The 18,196-nt window shown below is 41.5% G+C and overlaps 1 protein-coding gene across 1 annotated transcript in view; it reads right to left on the bottom strand.

Annotated features, from left to right (window-relative positions):
- Positions 1 to 3,860: 3,860 nt before the first annotated feature.
- aacs (acetoacetyl-CoA synthetase) overlaps positions 3,861 to 18,196 on the bottom strand; it is a 35,951-nt gene continuing 21,615 nt past the window's right edge. Inside the window, exons 11-18 of the mRNA XM_084359269.1 lie at positions 14,583 to 14,647; positions 11,745 to 11,867; positions 8,043 to 8,156; positions 7,122 to 7,247; positions 6,740 to 6,809; positions 6,128 to 6,186; positions 5,463 to 5,665; positions 3,861 to 5,345 (exon numbers count right to left, since the gene is read on the bottom strand). Coding sequence (XP_084215395.1) covers positions 5,208 to 5,345; positions 5,463 to 5,665; positions 6,128 to 6,186; positions 6,740 to 6,809; positions 7,122 to 7,247; positions 8,043 to 8,156; positions 11,745 to 11,867; positions 14,583 to 14,647 — 898 coding nt within the window. The 3' untranslated portion in view covers positions 3,861 to 5,207. The remainder of the gene's footprint in view (positions 5,346 to 5,462; positions 5,666 to 6,127; positions 6,187 to 6,739; positions 6,810 to 7,121; positions 7,248 to 8,042; positions 8,157 to 11,744; positions 11,868 to 14,582; positions 14,648 to 18,196) is intronic.

Below are 18,196 nucleotides of genomic sequence, written 5' to 3'. Positions count from 1 at the left end.
TAATTACTATTACTATTACTATTTGTCCTCTTAATGTGGTATACTACTAGAACAATGCTGTAGCTTACCACATTAAGAACAAACACCCTGCTGCCATGCCTGACGATGGCTCGCAGCCAAAGATCACTGTTAGCCGGTGGGAGAAAGTGTGGGTGCCGATTGGACGAGATATACGCTGCGAATCAGTGTGAAAGAGGGCGAGGGATTCAAAGAGTTTGTTCTGTAACGTAAATGGTACCTCAAGCCTGAGTACATTATGACGTCAGGGGCTAGACACATGGCAAAGCACCCGCAGATGATGAATGATGACGAGCTAGACGTCCTCTATGGCTTCTCTCCATCCTGGAGATTTAAATATGGAAGCATGTGGGGGTCGAAGTGCTTCATTTTCACTTCAAGATTAACATATCAGTGCTACATTTCCTGCCAGAATGACATCCTAGCAGAAGCAAAGCACATGGAAGCTCTTTACTGCATTGTGATCAGCTTTTCAGGAGAAAATTCCTGGGAACCAATTTAGATGTCTCTAATGGGGGTGAGAGGGAGAAGGTAGGCTTCAGTGAACGCACCGTCACCTGAAAGTAATTGGGGACATGGAAGTTTGACACAGTAGGAGGGAGCAACACATCAACACTTCGAAGATGTAGGAAAGTTTCCAACTTCCAACATAGGAAATCAAATGAGCACTGAATCCATCACAGTTGGAAGTGAGGCATGGTAATTTTCACATCTTCTACTCTCAAAAGCAGACGTGTGAATCAAGTAATTTGGTCCAAGTGTCAAGTCAGTCTTTCTTGAAGTCAAGTCCTGTCCTTAGTTAAGGCAAGTCAAGCTCCAAGTCAAGTCAAGAGTCTTTGGCTTCCAAGTCCAAGTTGAATCTCTAGTCATTTATATTCTGTCACGTCAAGTTGCAGGTCATTAAAACAATGAATGGAGTCGACTCGGGTCCAAGCCACAATGCCTCAAATCCATGTCTCTGGATTCAAGTGATGCTTTCTGGGATCTTCATCGTATGATCATCGAGGAAGCTCAGTGGTTTTTTTAGAGCAATTTAGTGAAATTACTTTGAACCAATCCCAGTTTCTCTATGAGCGAAGGCCAGGGTACACCCCTGGACGAGTCGCCAGCTCATCACAGGGCCCTTTCTGATGGCAGAGTGAGAACCTAAAACTCAATGTAGCCAAAAACCACAGGTTGATGTTGAAGCCAGTGCAAAGGTGTCTTCAGCTGCAGATCCTCTAAAGGCATCTTGAGGCCAGTATTAAACATCCAAACTGCTGAAGTGAAGTCATTAAGAAAACCCTAACTTCTAACATGTATTTTGCTCGAGGGAGAGAGAGAGAGAGAGAGAGAGACAATGATCACATTAACTGAATTTAGTGGTGTGTTTGAACATTATTGTTAGAAATTATTAAGATTCTCATGTCAATTCCTGACAAATTTGATTAATTTTAGGTCAGACCAAAGTTTGGTTAATGGACATCCATTTACATCCGATGCTCCGACGCCAGTTATCACACAACCAAAATGTCACTGTAACAAGACTGAGAGCTCCAGCTAATTCCCAGAGAGACAGAGTTGTTTTGTCAAACTGGACACATTCACTATTACATCATCTTGGACTCTGGGGAATTATGATGGGCATTTTCCCTGTTTCTAACAGATAAGGGCTAAGTGATTCATTTAAGTGGGCATGCCTCGTTTGACAGGATAACACATCCTGGCTGCCATCTGCTCGGCATTTTTGCTACATCCAGGTACTAATTTTTCTGTCTATATTGACAATAATGGTAAAAAGGTTATACCGAGGCTTCAAACCCTTCAGAGAAGTATGGAGGACGAAACAGGCGCTGCGTACTGGCACTGCAATGAAGTCGCTAATGGTTCTTTAGTCTGACTAGTCACACAATACACTGAACTGTGGGGAGTCGCATTTTAATCCACTCCACATTTAATTTTCCTCAGTGTGGAAGGAAAACTTTGAAGTAAGCACCACAGGTCAGTTCATAATAGAATAACTCAAAATAAACAAACTCATTAGTCTGTGTAGTTTCAATTTACATTTTACACCGATTGCGCCAATAATTAATTAACTGCCAACCCCTGTAAGTACAGAGTGTACAATAAAGCCATTAACAAAGTGTGTGGTTTGTGATGTGCTCTGTTAGGAGACCATGGGATTGATCACAGTAACAGACAGCCTCCCTGGGGGACTGCGTGGCGCTCATCATTCATGCTCATCAGATGGTTATTATTTTGGAATTTGGTAAACACTTCAGCTTTTCATTTGTCGACATTCCTCCATATCCAACCCTCTCTTCTACAAACTGACAGGATGCCAACAAAACATTTTCTCATGTTTGAAGGACTGAAGGTTGGAATAAATAAAATGCCAGAACACTTGATTGGTGAGACTTTCTACACTGAGGAGCTGGACTCTCACCAAGTCTCACTTTTTCTATTTTTACATTTTCCTCTCTGTTATGTTTTGAAGTTTGGCTGACTGGCAGGTCTGAGCGTTCACACTAATAAAGGTTACAGGGAGTTTTAAAACCGCCAAGTTTATTTCTGAAGTCGACGCCTGTCAAAATGACTGGCTTCTACACACTCGCTAAAATACACACACACACACACACACACACACACACACACTCTGTTATTCCAGCAGTCTGACAGTCGTTTATTCTTCCTAAAGCAGGGTTAGTTTGCATCCTGAGTGGGTCAAAACATCACAGGATGCTAACTGAAGCACCAATGCTAATCTAGTGAGGATATGTTTTGTGGTTGCTGATGGTGTTGAAACCCAAAGGTGAAGCTCTATGTTGCAGACAAACATGCAAGGTTTCGATATCAGTCAACCTTCTTGTTTTTCCTAGAACGATGCGCTGTGTCCACTCAGCAAGCTTGAAGGGTCTCCGAGTTTATCTTAGGAAAGCAATGTGGTTGTGTAAATCTGTAACAGGTATAAAAGGCTGTAGTTTGGGAATACAAAATAGTTTGTTTGAGCTTTTTCCTCAGACTGGCTTTACTTTTTTTGGGTAGCTGACAGTTGTCAACTAGGAAATGCACCCAAGCTTGCAACAAAATCTCCCTTGGTATTCGACTTAAGTGGTTTCTAATTCAAATACTCCCCTGAAAAACTCTGACTGAACACTGTCAAGTTGTAAAAATAGGAAGAGTTCACCATCCATATTCATGGCCATGTCGACCGTAAATATAAACAAGACCTAGACAACGACCACCATCATCATTGTGGTGTGTGAAAGAGAAAATTATCTGCTGTAGAAAGACAAAGACAAAAGACAATTGTTATATCTGATTCAATAAACTTTCTCGCAACACTGAAGTAAGTTAAAATTACATTATTAGATTCACTAAAGGCGGACATGGAAGAACCAAATACAATCCATTTACACGTGACAAACCCAGACTTATGTTGGCAAACTCTGGGCCTATTGGAAGAAATGTTTGGTGCAGAAGAAAATCTGCATAACCTGCATGCATAATGGAATAGTAGATCAGCCATGTTTCACCAGAGTTCACCTCAAACAAAGTCGCACATACAGTCCTAAAGTGCAAAGTGTACAGTTTCCAATTATGATCCCCGTCTGGATAAGAGAGGACCAATGCATCTGAGAGACTTTGACGCTCACCCTGTGGAGTTTTCTTCTAATAAAATTCAGTTCTGTTTCAGTGCGTTAAAGATGAAGCTTTTACACCCACATAGCTTTCAGTCTTCTTCTTCCCAACATTTTGTTGCTGCTTCCTTTCTCTCGTCATTACTGCCACATGTCAATCAGTGGAATTGTGTGACAACAACATTGCTCAATAGCGCTACTAGTGGGAAAAACTCCACAGGGTACCTTTAAAGTGGATTATTTTTTTTTATTTAAGCAGTGACATTAAAGATAAACTGCGGAGTTTTCAGTTGATTTATTTACATTCTTACATTTAACGTGTTTAAAATCTAGAAATAACCAAGACAGACTGAATCAAAATGGTCAACTTGAAGCTTAAACTTTCTCCAAAACTCGTCTCTCTCACATTCATATCTGGGATTTCTCAACAACTCACATTCTGTTTTCTTTTTTCCCATAGCATGAATGAAACTGATTAGTGTTTTTGTACACCCATGTTGCTCCGTCGTGCTACTGGTGACCAAAACCACTGCAGTTCACCTTTAATAGCAGTAATTAGCCTTTGGGCTTTGCCAAACAGGATGATGACATTTGAATAAATAATTCCCATGTACAAGGTACTAACAGGCGTGTACTGTAGCTATCTGAACAAGCATGGAACATAGGTATCAAACTAAAAAAAAATAGGCTTTTGTGGTGAATTGAATGTTTGCTCTCTTTCAGTAGTGTGATGGAAGAAATTACTTACTTTTCAGGTCGGGTCAAAAGTTCAGTAAGTTCAATTATTTCTGACATCTCATTTATTCAAACTACGACCCTCTATATCTCACACTTTGGTTAACAGGTTTAAGTCACTAACTTTAATTATAATGTTAACGGAATTTCACAGTCCAAAAAATATATATTCATATGTATATACATGTAATAAAGCAATACACACCACATGACAATGATATGGTGACATGAGCCAAAGCTGAGGTGTTCATCCCAGGTGTTTGTGTGCATTTATCTGCACACTTTCGATGGATGTTCAGTCTGGGACCCACTCAGAACCAACACCGGGGGGGGTTAAAGCAGGTGACACAGAGAGAGATACAGCTCTTCACTGGCTGATAGCGATCAGACTGTGAAGCCAAAGCAAAGGACTTGATGCTAAATTTCACCTCTCCTTTGTTGGTAGCTTCAGAGCATTGAGCTTATTCACAAGCGCTGCTGTGCACATCGTATTACATCCAAAGCTGAATCCAGTTCAACATTTACTTGCACAACATGGCAGAGCTGCTTGCTCACTGAAAGCTATGGAGCAGTACACATACAGTTTTCTCGTCTGCCTGATACCATAGACTTATTTACATATTATTTGTGCCCTTTTAGTATTATTTTGATGTACATATTTTTTTTTCTCCTTTTTATACCCTGTACAAAGCTCATGGTGCCTTTGTAAACCATCCCTACAATGCACTTTGCATGTCTCTCTGTACCTGTAAATTTGAATAAAGTTAATTTAAAAACTAAGTTGAACTCTTCTCAGGTGGTTGGTCATCTCTTCAGCTCTGTGAAGCCTCATCTTTAATAGTTTTGCAGTTCAGGAATGTTCTTGTAAAGGTCCAGTGAATCAGGGTTGGAGAAAGCTCCTCTTTGCGCCACCTCCCGGCCGGCAATCACCTGTTTCACAGCCACCTCCACCTTTTTACCGCTGATGGTGTACTGCAGAGGAGTAAAGAAAAGGGCTGTCAGTCAAGCCAGAATGACTTTTACAGCTGTAACTATTGTGATAGGATAATCTGACAGGTTTATTCACATCTGATTGATATTCTTTCTTACAGGAATGTCTCTGGTCTCCAGCAGCAGTGCAGGGACGTGTCGAGCAGACAGAGCTTTCCTAATGGCTCCTTTAATCTTCGCCACCAACTCCGCTGAGAAGGGCTTACCAGGTGCCATCTTTAAGAACAAAATTACCCGCTCTTCACCGTCGGCGTTGTACTGAGGGACGCAGAGGCTGTCTGACACATCCTCAAATGCCTCCACTGCAGAGAGGAGAGGAGAGGAGAGGAGAGGAGAGGAGAGGGCAGAGGAGAGGACAAGGATTCAAAACAAAAAAATGAGGGGAGCAGATGAGAGGCGAGGAGAGGAAGATGAGGAGGTGAGAGGTGCAGAGAGTGGGGCAGGAAAGATGAGAGGAGGAAAAGGGTTTGAGGAAATTGGCAACAAGAGAGAAAATGTTTCACCACTTACAACTTCAAGACTAAGCACAGAAATACTGCTTTCTTGCCGTCAATAGTACCACAAAAACTGTGCTTTTGTGAGATTCTTCTGGCTGAACAAAAAGGCAAGTGTTGCTCACATGAAAAAAAATGGATGAAGGGATGGCAAAATGTGTTTTTGGCCATTATAAATAGGACCGTGAGTCAATTTAAGCTCACAAAAATGGTTTTGCCTCTGTTTTCTTAAAATCACACTCTGCTCCACCTTTCATGTTCAAGACTTACCAATGTTGTAAATCTCTGAGCTGCCAAATCGGACTCCGTTGGGGTTCAATGTACCGTCACTGCAGAACAAACACAAGTTCAAGATTTAAAACTCCTGTGACTGTCATTGGGAAGCTGCCACACATGATACAAGACACTGCAATGGAGAGAACAAAAATATGTACCGGTGAATAGAAGCAAATTCAGTTTCTGTAAGTTAGTGATTTTTTCTGTCTTTATTCATATACAATATGGAAAATATGTTTATTTGTTTCCATATGTGTATATTTATGTACTTTTTGTTTATGAAGAAGAACTAAATCCTCTTTCAGTGTTTTCTGACATAAAGCAATATACTTCTATCGTGCCATAAAGCAGCTCAAGCGCCTTCTGAACAATATAATGTTGTGCTGTGCCAAATCTCATGCAAAAAAAGGCCATTTTAAATTACTTTCATTCTCCTCAAACAGAAGAAATTCAAAGGATTAGCATCTCAGATGTAATATCTGGACTCCGCAAAAACTGTTGAGATCTGCCAACTTGTGAAGTACTGTAAATAAATGAATCAATTAAAGCTACCGTGATAAAACAATTCCATGCAACAGTCAGTGAGTAGAACAGATAATGGCTGACCTTCTGCCCAGCATGACAATGCCTCCCGTCTTCGGGTTGATTTTACAATAGTCTCCGTGGGCCCACACTCCTAAGAAGATGGAACAGTATTAAGTTTAAAAGTTTTTTTTATTTCGCTGACATTTTTGGCAATAGAAAAATACACATAAACAAAGTAAAACAAGAAAAACCAATACACACAATGAAAAAAACAAAAGCAACAGAAAAATGTGTCAAAGATTGAAGTTAATGATGTAAAATATGTTAAAATGATAAAATCAATAATAGGTGTAATTTATTTAATTTGTTCAATTTATTACAGCTATTGGACGGCATTGCATTTGATCATACATGTGTTTATTTTTCCTGGGTTCTTTCTGTATATGAAACTGTATGTATTTACCAGGATATGAGGAAAAGTACGCTTTGTGGTATTTGCTCCCGTTCTCGTCATTCCAGAAGTGCGTTGGCTGGCAGGGGATTGGCTTCAAGCAGACGAGCTCCCCGCTCTCTCCCCATACAGGCTTACCTGTCCCCACACACACACGCACACACACACAGATTTCACAAGAACAAAAAATAAAGTTAGAGGCTTTTGGAAATACTTTTCAGTAACACAGATACATTTGGCCACACACCCTAAAAAACATTTTCAGATAAAAAAAAAAAATCACTTTGTACTGTATCCCACACTCAGAGAACCTGATATACTTTAGTGTGTGGTTTCACACAGGCCTCACATCCTCCCTCAGGACGGTGTTATCAGCTTACAGACCGACTAAAATAATCCCAAACTCTGTCTTTAAATCATCCCTCAATCCACTCTCCTTTGAGGTGGTGGAGACACACCAGTACTGGCTGCAGCAGGGATCGGTAGCTGGGGAACAAGGGACTTAAATCAATGAGATAAACCGAAAGCTTTGAGTCCCATTGTAAATGGAAAGAAATAGTGTCTCCCGTAAGTTTTGACCAGTATTTACCCAGGGACGATTCACTAATTACACCCGCAATGTTTCAGCAATGGCTATCTTCAAATCAAAGCATGCAGGTACTTCCACATATGGAAGCAACCAAGTATAACCACAGTCTGGTTCTGTTAGCTACTAGCTCCAGAAGTAGATGGGAAGTTTGCTCGAGGACATCTCAGCAGATTTTTGATTTTTTTCCCTCTTCGGATTCAACCTAGCATCTTCCTTATAAACTCAACATGATCCCATAGACACTGTTGTTATTTTAGATTGTTCAATAAATCACTTGACAAGAGTTTTCTAACCGATGCAGCCACTCTGAACATGCACACAAACACGCTGACACACACTCTTACCTTCATGGCCCCAGGCCTCCACAGCCATGCCCAGGTTTCTTGTTTGGATCTCGCCGCGATACACTGGAACTGTTGGGTTCTGACCCATGAAACATGACACTATGTCAGTGCCGCCTTGACAGAGAGACAAAAGAAGAACAGACACAGAGGGAGAGATTTAGTGTGTTGACAGTCTGAAATGAAACACCTCACACGAGGAAGGTCCCAGTTTTGTTTACATTAAAAGCTTCTTGCCAACACTGTATTCATCCTTAAAGCTTAACTAATACATATTATTTTATGTTTACAATGAATAAAATGATGGCGTATAATCTGAAAACCTAACAGTGACAAACATATAATCTCGCTCTGTTTGCTAACACATTAGCCATAATGATCCTATATGATTAATGCACTATATTTATCTAATTTGCTGCTCAATCACACATTCACGCAAGGATGTCATGCCTCATCATTGGGTGGACGACCCACCATACAGACATAGGCAAGCATTGACTTCAGCTGAAAAGCGGCAAATCTTCCCATTTAAAAGGCTTTAACCACCAAATGTTTGGCAAATAAGCTTTATTATTGACGTAAATGATTAATTCATCATCAGAATAGGGAATTACTCATTGTTTTCGCAGTAATAAGGTATTAACGTGTCAGAGCTTCATGCCTGTCAGCTTGCTGTGGAGTTCTTCTGCCCCCTAGTGGCAAAAAATAAATAATTGCAGCTTTAAGTTTAATAAAACTGAAGTTATATCAGTCTACTTTAAAAGAAGTCAGTCTCAACTGGGAAACATTTATATATATTGTTTACTAACATGTGGGATAAGGTACCAATAAAAAAGCATCACAGAGATGTTACTAAACTTTAAGATCGTATCAATTTGGTATTTCAACAACACAAACTGGCAGAGTTAGCACCCTGCTCCACCTCCATTGACCTATATAGGAGCTCTACACTGTTGCGCACACACACACACACACTGACACTGGTGCACCATCCATTTGTCTCTTTCTACCTTCCAATCATCTACTATTTCTGACACGTTCTATTCATCTCCCTTCCCATTGTTCTATCTCTACCTCCCTGTGTCGTTCCCTCTCTGTATCATAGACTCCATCCATCGATCTCCTTCGCTTCTTCTCAGCTGCTCTCTGCCCTTGTACCACTTCCTTCTCGCTTGCTTTTACGCTCGTTCCCTCGCTCTCTCTCTTCCTGTCCCTCTCTCTCTCTCTCTCTCTCTCTGCCAGGTTCTTTATTGAGCTTTAATTGGCTCCCTGGAGGAAGCGGAAACTTTGTCTTCTGATTAAACACACACACTTATAGTGGGAAGACACGCAATTATTTTATTATTACAGTCACTTTAATGGGCGGGTACACACACAGGAACGCGCGCGCACACACACACCCACACACAAATATTTTTAAAGTCAAAAGCCGCTGCTGCTTTCTCGGGATGCCTTCCATCATCAGCCATTTAGTGTGTGTGTTGTGTGTGTATACACAAGAGGGTAACTTGTCACACTGATCTGATGTTTCTAACAGAACTGACTATTCTGAACAGTGAAGAAAGAGATTTTTTTGAACCCCCCAGTTTGTGTGAATATATTTGCGTGCGTGTGTGTGTGTACACAAGTTGGCTTTCATTTCTGTAGGTATGAGTGCTTTGAACATCCTCTGGCACAGTGTGGGGTCAGAGCAAAGCCACCGACTGAGACAAAAAGGCAACCAGCTAACCTTCGCAGGCATTCATGTATTCAAAAATGAATTATAAAAGGAATACACATGAGGGAAGTCACAGGAAGACAAACACAAAGTAAACACTTCTGCAGGCACACATGCTGGAAGAGGAAGCAAAAATGGAGCAGAGGAGTGACATATGGGCAGTCAGGCGGAGGTATATTAGGATGGAGGAAATCCAGCAGTGAAAGTGTTAAAACACCCCAATGAGGAGCGACGGGGGTCTGAAATCCCTGCTGACAGGATAACACATGCACACACACGCGCACACACACACGCATCCTGAAATACACAAAAAGTGAAAAAAAAATGTCATAAACTGAAAATAAATTAAGTTAACTCATGCATGTTTGTAGATACACACACACACACACACACACACTTAGTCACACAGGGTGAAATCGGCAAAGGGGCCCCATCACATATGTCACCGTGACCACCAGTCAGTCACATATGCTGTGATAAATCCTAAGAACACACACACAAGCACAAGAGTGTTGACCTCGGGGGTCAAGGTTAGGTCGGTTGGCAGCCAACAGGGTTGGAGCCTGCTGTTGCCCTTGCCGACAAGGAGGAAACTGGCTGGGGCAGGACCTGCTGTTCTGAAGAATATACACACGGACACACACGACTACACAAACGCCGTTTTACACTGAGGACGCACATACAGATCTAGTCCCTTGCTTAAAAAATAAATAAAAATTGTAAAGGATAATTCTATTATGACTTGGGTCTCAATCATTTCTATTGGTTACGGTGTCATTCTCAGGGATGCAACATAAACAGCTAATTTTCACTGTGACAGACAGGAACTGTCGGGTTCCGACCCATGAGACCTGACACTATGTCTGACACTATTAACAAAGTCAAACCTTCGCAGTTTGGTTAGGTTGAGGCACAAAAACTACTTGGTTAGGGTTAGGAAAACATTACACTTTGAGTTAAATAACAACATTTTGTCTCGTAACTTACAGTAACATAACTTCAAAACAAAATCACTCTTTATTCGTAATTCATATTTGAAGCATTGAAAGTGAGAACAGACTGGCTCATCACACTGTTCTCGTTTCTTGCCTCATTTGACTTCCTGTTTATCTTGTCACCGTGTTCCTAAATCTCAGCCCACTTGGTGAATAAAATGCTGTTATAATGATCAAAACCATGAATAAATAAGACCCAGGGTTTCCCTCTCACAACCCCAAACAATGATTGCCAGTATTTAAAAAAAGACACAAAAGTACAAAGGCTGTGCAGAGACTAGTGGAGATATGGATGATTTTTATAAAAAAAAATAACTTGCACAGAAAATGTCATTTTTTGAGACAATCAGCCTGTACTGTCTGTCTCTTTTTCTCCGTCTCAGGCCAGATTTCTGCCTCGTCTGTGACATTTCAGTCACCGCTTGTGTGTCCAATCCTTCAGCCTGCATGTCACTGTATGTATGTATTTATGCATCTATGCATCTGTGGCTATAAGCGACACCCATCTGGGTTGTCATTCACAGTATGTGCCTGGTGCTTGGACGCTGTTAGTCTCTGCATGTGTGACGCTCCAAGCTGCTACTCAATGTGTGTGTGTGTGTGTGTGTGTGTGTGTGTGCCTGTCCGTAATACGTCAGTCACCCAGTCTTTGCTAAATGTTAAACGTTTCAGGACTCACAGAGAGAGACAGACAGCATTCTGTTGCCCTGTCAACATAACAATGGGCTGAAAGGGCTTGTGTTTGTGTGTGTGAGTGTGTGTAGTGAGATTGTGGGTGGTGAGGAAAATCTACAGTCCCATACAATTTATTTTTCTGAATTTCGTAAGTATGTGTCAGTCCTTTTGTGTTTGTGTTACAGATGCTTTGTTGCATTATTGCGGCAGTAGCTGCCAGTGTTAATGTGGCAGACACCAACAACATTTAGAAAAGCTGCTGCTATGTGCACCCTTACGAAAAAAGGGACAAAATGTGTCCCGACATCAGATAGTCACCTGAGATGGAGCCCAGCAGCACGTTGCTCTTGATGCAGCGATAGACGTAGTCGTAGCTCAGAGGTTTGAGAGGAGATCCAGTAGACAGGATGGTGTGGAGAGACTGGAGGTTGTGCGTTTCTCCTGGAAGACAGAGAGATTGAAGAAAACATTACAAAAAAAGGAAAAGGGACAAAAGATGAATAAAAAATTGCAGATGTGCTTCTGGGAAACCTTGGTCCCCGGCATTCATGTGGATTCAGCTTTGACACGCACAACCCACCCAAAGATCATTGCAGATCAAGTACAACCCCTCATTGTAACGCCATATCTTGATGGCAGTGCACCCCCAGCAGGACGATGCGCCCTGCCACACAGCAAAAACTGCTTAGGAATGGCCCAAGAAATGAGACATAAGCCTCAACGCTTCCCCGGATCTGGATCTGATGGGCACATATGGGGCGTGCCAGACTAAGTCCGATCAATGGAGGCCCCACCTCACAACTCACAAGACTCGAAGGATTCACAACCAATGCCCTAATGCCAGACACCACAGGACAACCCTAAAGGTCGCATGTCCATGCCTCAATGGGTCAGAGTCAAGTCAAATTCATAGTGAGGTCTCCATGGATCGGACTTGGGTGGACTTGTCCCACAGATGCTTGATCGGATTGAGATCTGGAGAATTTGTAGGCCAGGTCAATGCCTTGAGCTTTTTGTCACAATCCTCTGGCCATTCCTGTGCAGGTTTTTGGTGTGGAAGGGCACATTGTACTGCTGGGTTGGCCACTGCCATTGGGGAGTGCCTTTGCCATGAGGGGGAGGCCTCAGTCTGCAACGTGTTTGGGTGGGTGGATTGTGTCAAGTGGCCTCTTCACATAGTTCTCTGTCCTTGTTGGATGAAGTGGGCAGGGATACCAGGAAATGTATTTCTCTTTAACTGCATGAGCAGGAGGAGGAGGGACATGAGTTACTGACCAGACACTCTATTATAGCTGGAATAGGGAGCTATTTAATACTTCTTTTAATAAAAAAAGATTTCACTTACAGCAGCTATAAATGGAACATTTTGCAATTTTTGTTTAATAAAAAGGGTTTTGCAGTATTAACAAAGTCACATTCAGCAATGATTTTCAACTAAATTAAGAATCCACACACACAAACATACATTTCAACACAACCGTGCGCCTGTGCGCCACTCCATGCACCCCTACATGTTGTGTTAATGCAGTTTGCCACCCTGATGTGACAGCATACAAGCTTGCATGTACTAACTACCAAACACACACACGCACACACACACACACACACACCTTTCCCCCCAAAGGTCCATGTGTGCACACGCTGTCACACATACCCAATCCACAAGCTAATAACATCCTGCAAACTAATAAGCTTCCAGCAACCGACCCTCACCCCATAAACTCACAAACAAACAGAAACACACACACACACACACACACACACACACACACACACACACACACACACACACACACACACACACACACACACACACACACACACACACACACACACACACACAATGGGAACTCGTGCTACCCCCCACCAGGCCTCCAGGTGTCCGGTCCAAATGTCAGCCGAGGGAAAAGGGCCCCTCCGCTGGGGCAACCAGTGAAGAAGCTCCCCCTACCATCCCCAGCTCACTGGAGGCACGATTGCACACACACACATGCATGCATGCACGCACGCACATGCAAACACACACAGATACACACAACTCCCTCTGCCACACTCTCTTTCTCTAATAAGCATCCAAACAAACAAACAAACAAATAGCCACACACACACACACAATTGCTTAATGGATCAAGTGGCTAGCTGACTGAAGAGGGTGGGGCAGAGACAGACAGACAGACAGATGGAGCAGCTTTTGGACATTTTGTTTTTCATTCCTTGGTGTTGAGCTTATTTGTCATTTGCGGAAAGACACACATAAACACACACAGAGCAGGCGCCATGCATAAAGATTTGTGGTGATTATGTTCTGGGAACAGAGACACATAGCAACTGTTTATGCAATAAACATTGGTTATAAGTGCTAATTTAGCATTAGAAGAGGAGAGGAGCACAACAAAGATGAGAAACAAAAGCAAAAGCTTTGATTATTTGGAAAAAAATTCTATAAAAATCTAAACATCATCAAAAGAAGCACTGCTTGATGGATTGCATTTACACCAAATTAAGGACCGGACAATTTGTAAAACTGCCTTGTGTTTTCTTCTGTTACAGCACAGTGCATGCCTTTATAAAAGAGCCCAGCAAAAAGGCAATAGTTTTAACATCACTTCTTTTTTTGTTCCACAAAAAGCAGTGAGAACGGCATGTATGAAGGTTAGCGGGAAGGCTAATAAGCACTGACACAACTCTGATTATGTGTAGAGACCTGGCTCTGTCTCTAGAGAGCTGTGACACTAAAAGCAATTAGTTGCTCCTATCCATGACTCACATGAATTATCATAACAGCATTTTTATCCATTCGATTCAGTGTCAAACACCAGAGCACAGGGCAAACTGTTGATTCATGCAGTAAATGGCATGAAGGACATTTAGAGTCAAACAGAATCACTATTATAATCATTATCGTGTCCATCTGCTCTTATTGTTCCAGGTTCCATTCTCTCACTGTAGATGTGTGTGTCTGTGTGTGTGTATGTGTGTGTGTGTGTGTGTGTGTGTGTGTGTGTGTGTGTGTGTGTGTGTGTGTGTGTGTGCGGGTGAATGCATCTCTCTCTGAGTTTTATGCTTGTTATTTGTGTGCGTCCATGTGTGTCTCTAGATATCTGTGTGCATGCTCATGTAGGTGTGTACACGTTTGTGATTGGGACCACAACTCACCGGGTTTCAGGTTCCTCTCCTGCAGCACGGACAGCCACTTGGCCCCGGTACCAAAGATAGTAATGCTGGAGAAGAGAAAAAGATGGATGAGAGACATGACGATAAAGACGAACATTATTCTTTTAAGCACAGAAATATAAAGGATCAGTGAAGCATTCTTTCCCAACAATAAAAAAAACACAAACACAACTCCACTTCCCATAAGTGGAAGACGTTGTCCATTATTTTGGGGGAAAAACTGAATTTGCGTCATTGCTGCTAACAATGACAGCCGTTGCAAAAGCCCTCCTACGTAGATGCACTGTATTCTGAATTGTGACAGCAGAAACTTTAAACAACAGAACCAAATTAGCAAACATTATGAATCATCCTCTGGGGCGGTGTGAATACTGTTGCCAACTATCATGGCAGTCTGGATGGTCAATTTCATTTTAGAGATATCTCGCTCAAGACCAAAGTGTTGGACAGATAATTGGATGGACAGACCGGCTGACGAATTGCAACATAATGATTATTTGCCATTGTTAACACTGTGAATTTTAGTCTGTGTCCCTCAAAATAAAACAAATAAATGCATACTTGTCTGTCCCCCTTACAGTAAGTATGTTTTAGAGGCTGTTCGCATTTGGTATCAAAATCCACCCTAAGTGATGCGATCACACCCGGCCTAGAGTGACCACTTGTGATTGGATCTCACTTCCCAGCTCATATGTGTAAATAAAGACGTACATCAATGGAACATGCGGATACAAAGTTTAGAAATATATTCATGTATAACGTCTGCCGAATTTACAAGAAGGCACATAAAGTTGAGAATTTTTTGTAGACAAGGTTTCACAAAGTTTACAAAGTTTGCACATATCACAAAAATAAGCCATTTTTTAAAGGCAGCCTGGGGACTTTCTCCATGGGCGACAAAGAAGTAGATGTTATTTGCTGTATTAGTAAAATTTGACATGTTCACCATTAATGAAATGCTGTCTTCTTTCTAAAAGTAAGAATAAACGATGAAATCAATAAAAACGGTGTGTTTAAACAGCTGTGAAATGTTGAGAGGTGAGACGACAGGCTGGTACAGCGGTGCTGTGACAAACTGACACTTTTTACAAGGAAAGAAACAACTTAATGTATTGCATTTTAATGCCAAATTTAAAAGAGTGTGTGTCGCAGAATTTGTTCAGGAAGGAATAAAGCCGGCTAGGAACAATATAAATTGTCTAGACTAGACTAAAACAAACATAATTCGAGAAATTGACCACTTACGCATAGTAGATTTGCAATTAACAAGTGGGAAACTGACTCTAATATATTTATGATATAGATATACAATATAAACAGTAATAAGAGGAAATAATAATAAATTGGCAGAAAAATAAAGAAAACAAAACAGGTGCTGAAGCGAAAGGACAATTTAGTGTAGTCATGTAGTCAATGAAGATTTATGAAAAGTGATTGCAAACAAAATCAGTGGCAATCTGCTGTTTACAACCCTAAAAAAAATGTCAAAGTTGTACGAAATCCCATCAAATGTTCAAATCCAATGTCTATTCATCAAAACTGACCGATTCGAAATTATAATATAAAATAATAAGACATTTTTTCCATTATGACCAATGATTCCAAAAACATTCAGGATTGTTGGGAGGTGGGGGGAGATCCAACACTAACCAATCTGTATTGGAGGATTAATAGTGAGAAGTAGTCTAATTGTATAGTATCCTTATACACCTGTATTAATATGGTTTGATGTTACTATTCAGCTGGTAGCAAAGCAGCTGATGAATGAGGCACTGACGGTGAAGCATGAATGAATGAGCTGATGCAAGTGCGACTTTAGTGCTCAGCCTGAACTGACGAGCCCCGAATCTATGCATGACGAGGCATAATTTCAACGTCTGTGTGCTGAATGTAAAAATATAAAAAAGGGCAACAGCTAGTGAACAGCCTTTGCCCTTAATCCCATCTGCTCCAGTGGAGCTGCTCAGTAGCTTGGCTGTCCTCAGAAGCTCCCAGGGGAGACGTGTGTGTGACTGGGTAAATGTAAAGCAAGGTGAAGCTGAAACAGAGCTTGTGTGCTCAGTCAACCTTTCATGGATAGATAAGAACACTGCACAGAAAAAAAACTGATTGGAAATTGACTTTCAGCTGAACAAATGAAAACACAATGATGGCCAGTCTAGCATAAGAGGACAAAATGTCTCCTTGTCCACAAGGAAATAGTTCAGAGGAGAAGGTATTGACAGGATGTTTGCACACAACCACCCTGAAATGAAATGTCTTTGAAAGGTGGCTTTCTTCTTTGTGAATGGAAGTCACCGTGACAAGCTGACAACAGTTGGACAACATGTGGAAGGCAAGAAGTGACAAAACGTCACTTCTGTGTTCCCCTGCAGTTTTACTTTTAAAACAAAGGGCCTTTTAAAGTCTGCCTCTCTGAATGGGTGTGTTTGTGGCTCAGTCTGTCTTTTCAACTTATTTTTGTTGACATCAAATCAATCAAATTGCCTCCTATCACTATGGTAACCATGTCTGTCACTCCAAAAAGATAAAAAAAGAATCTGTGTCTGACACTAAATAACTGTCTCAGCGGTTAAAATCGATTAGCAGTAATAGAGGTTGTTGAAAGGGAGAGCGAAGGAGTGGGTTGGGACGGGAGGTAAATTGGGGTGAAGGTGCCAAGAAATATCTCAAATGGAAAGAGTTGAATGATATTGCAGGAGACACTGTGGATTAACCAGACCTGAATGTCTGTTTTTTGGCAAATCCAGCATGTAAGATTTGTGACATCTCATTGCTTCTACCACACTGAAAAAATACAATTGTGCCTTGAAGCCTGCTCATTGATTTGCAACATGCCCTCAACGGCCTTATACATCAAGGAATATTAAAGGGATAAAGACCACATGACAATTGACATATTTCTATCATCTCATTGTTACATTATATCATCCACCCTTTTATCTACGAAGATTCAAACAGTTTGGAGAGAATACTAGACAACAACATACTGCTGTGCTGCTATTCTTTCCTTTCATTTTGTCCTAATTTAATTGATTTCTTTATAAAATATATTTTTTCTGTAATTTATTGCAAATTACATTTCATTCACTCACAGCCACCAGATATGGCAGATGACAGGTATAGATTCAAACACAAAAGCCCCATTTGTCATCTGCGCACACACACACACACACACACACACACACACACACACACACACACACACACAAACACAGTCACTCCCGATTCTATCAATCATCTCCGACCCCCCATTCGCATCTGGATTTGTTCGTTGCTGGCTACCGTGGAAAGGTTCGCCCCATTCTGATTGGAGGCAGGTGGCCAGGTGTTGCTGCTAATTGGGTGTTTAGGATGGAGGGTGGAGGAGAAGCTGTGAGTCTCTGTCTGTGTGCCTGTGTGTTATATGCACCTATGTGTCAGTTTCCAGGGAGACATGTCAGTGAAAGATACTTAGCCAATAAGACACACTCCAAGCCAATCAGACACAAAAGCACCTCGGAGCATTTCTCACGTTAATGTGTCTCTATGCGTGTCATGATGTAGCAACTGAAGTGTCACTTGTCAGTACATGTTTTCTAAACCACTCTCGCACT

This window comes from Pagrus pagrus, assembly GCF_965226575.1.
Source record: "Pagrus pagrus genome assembly, chromosome: 8".
Taxonomy (NCBI): Eukaryota; Metazoa; Chordata; class Actinopteri; order Spariformes; family Sparidae; genus Pagrus; species Pagrus pagrus.
Note: the sequence above shows the minus strand (reverse complement) of the source record. Positions and strands in the feature narration are given on the sequence as shown.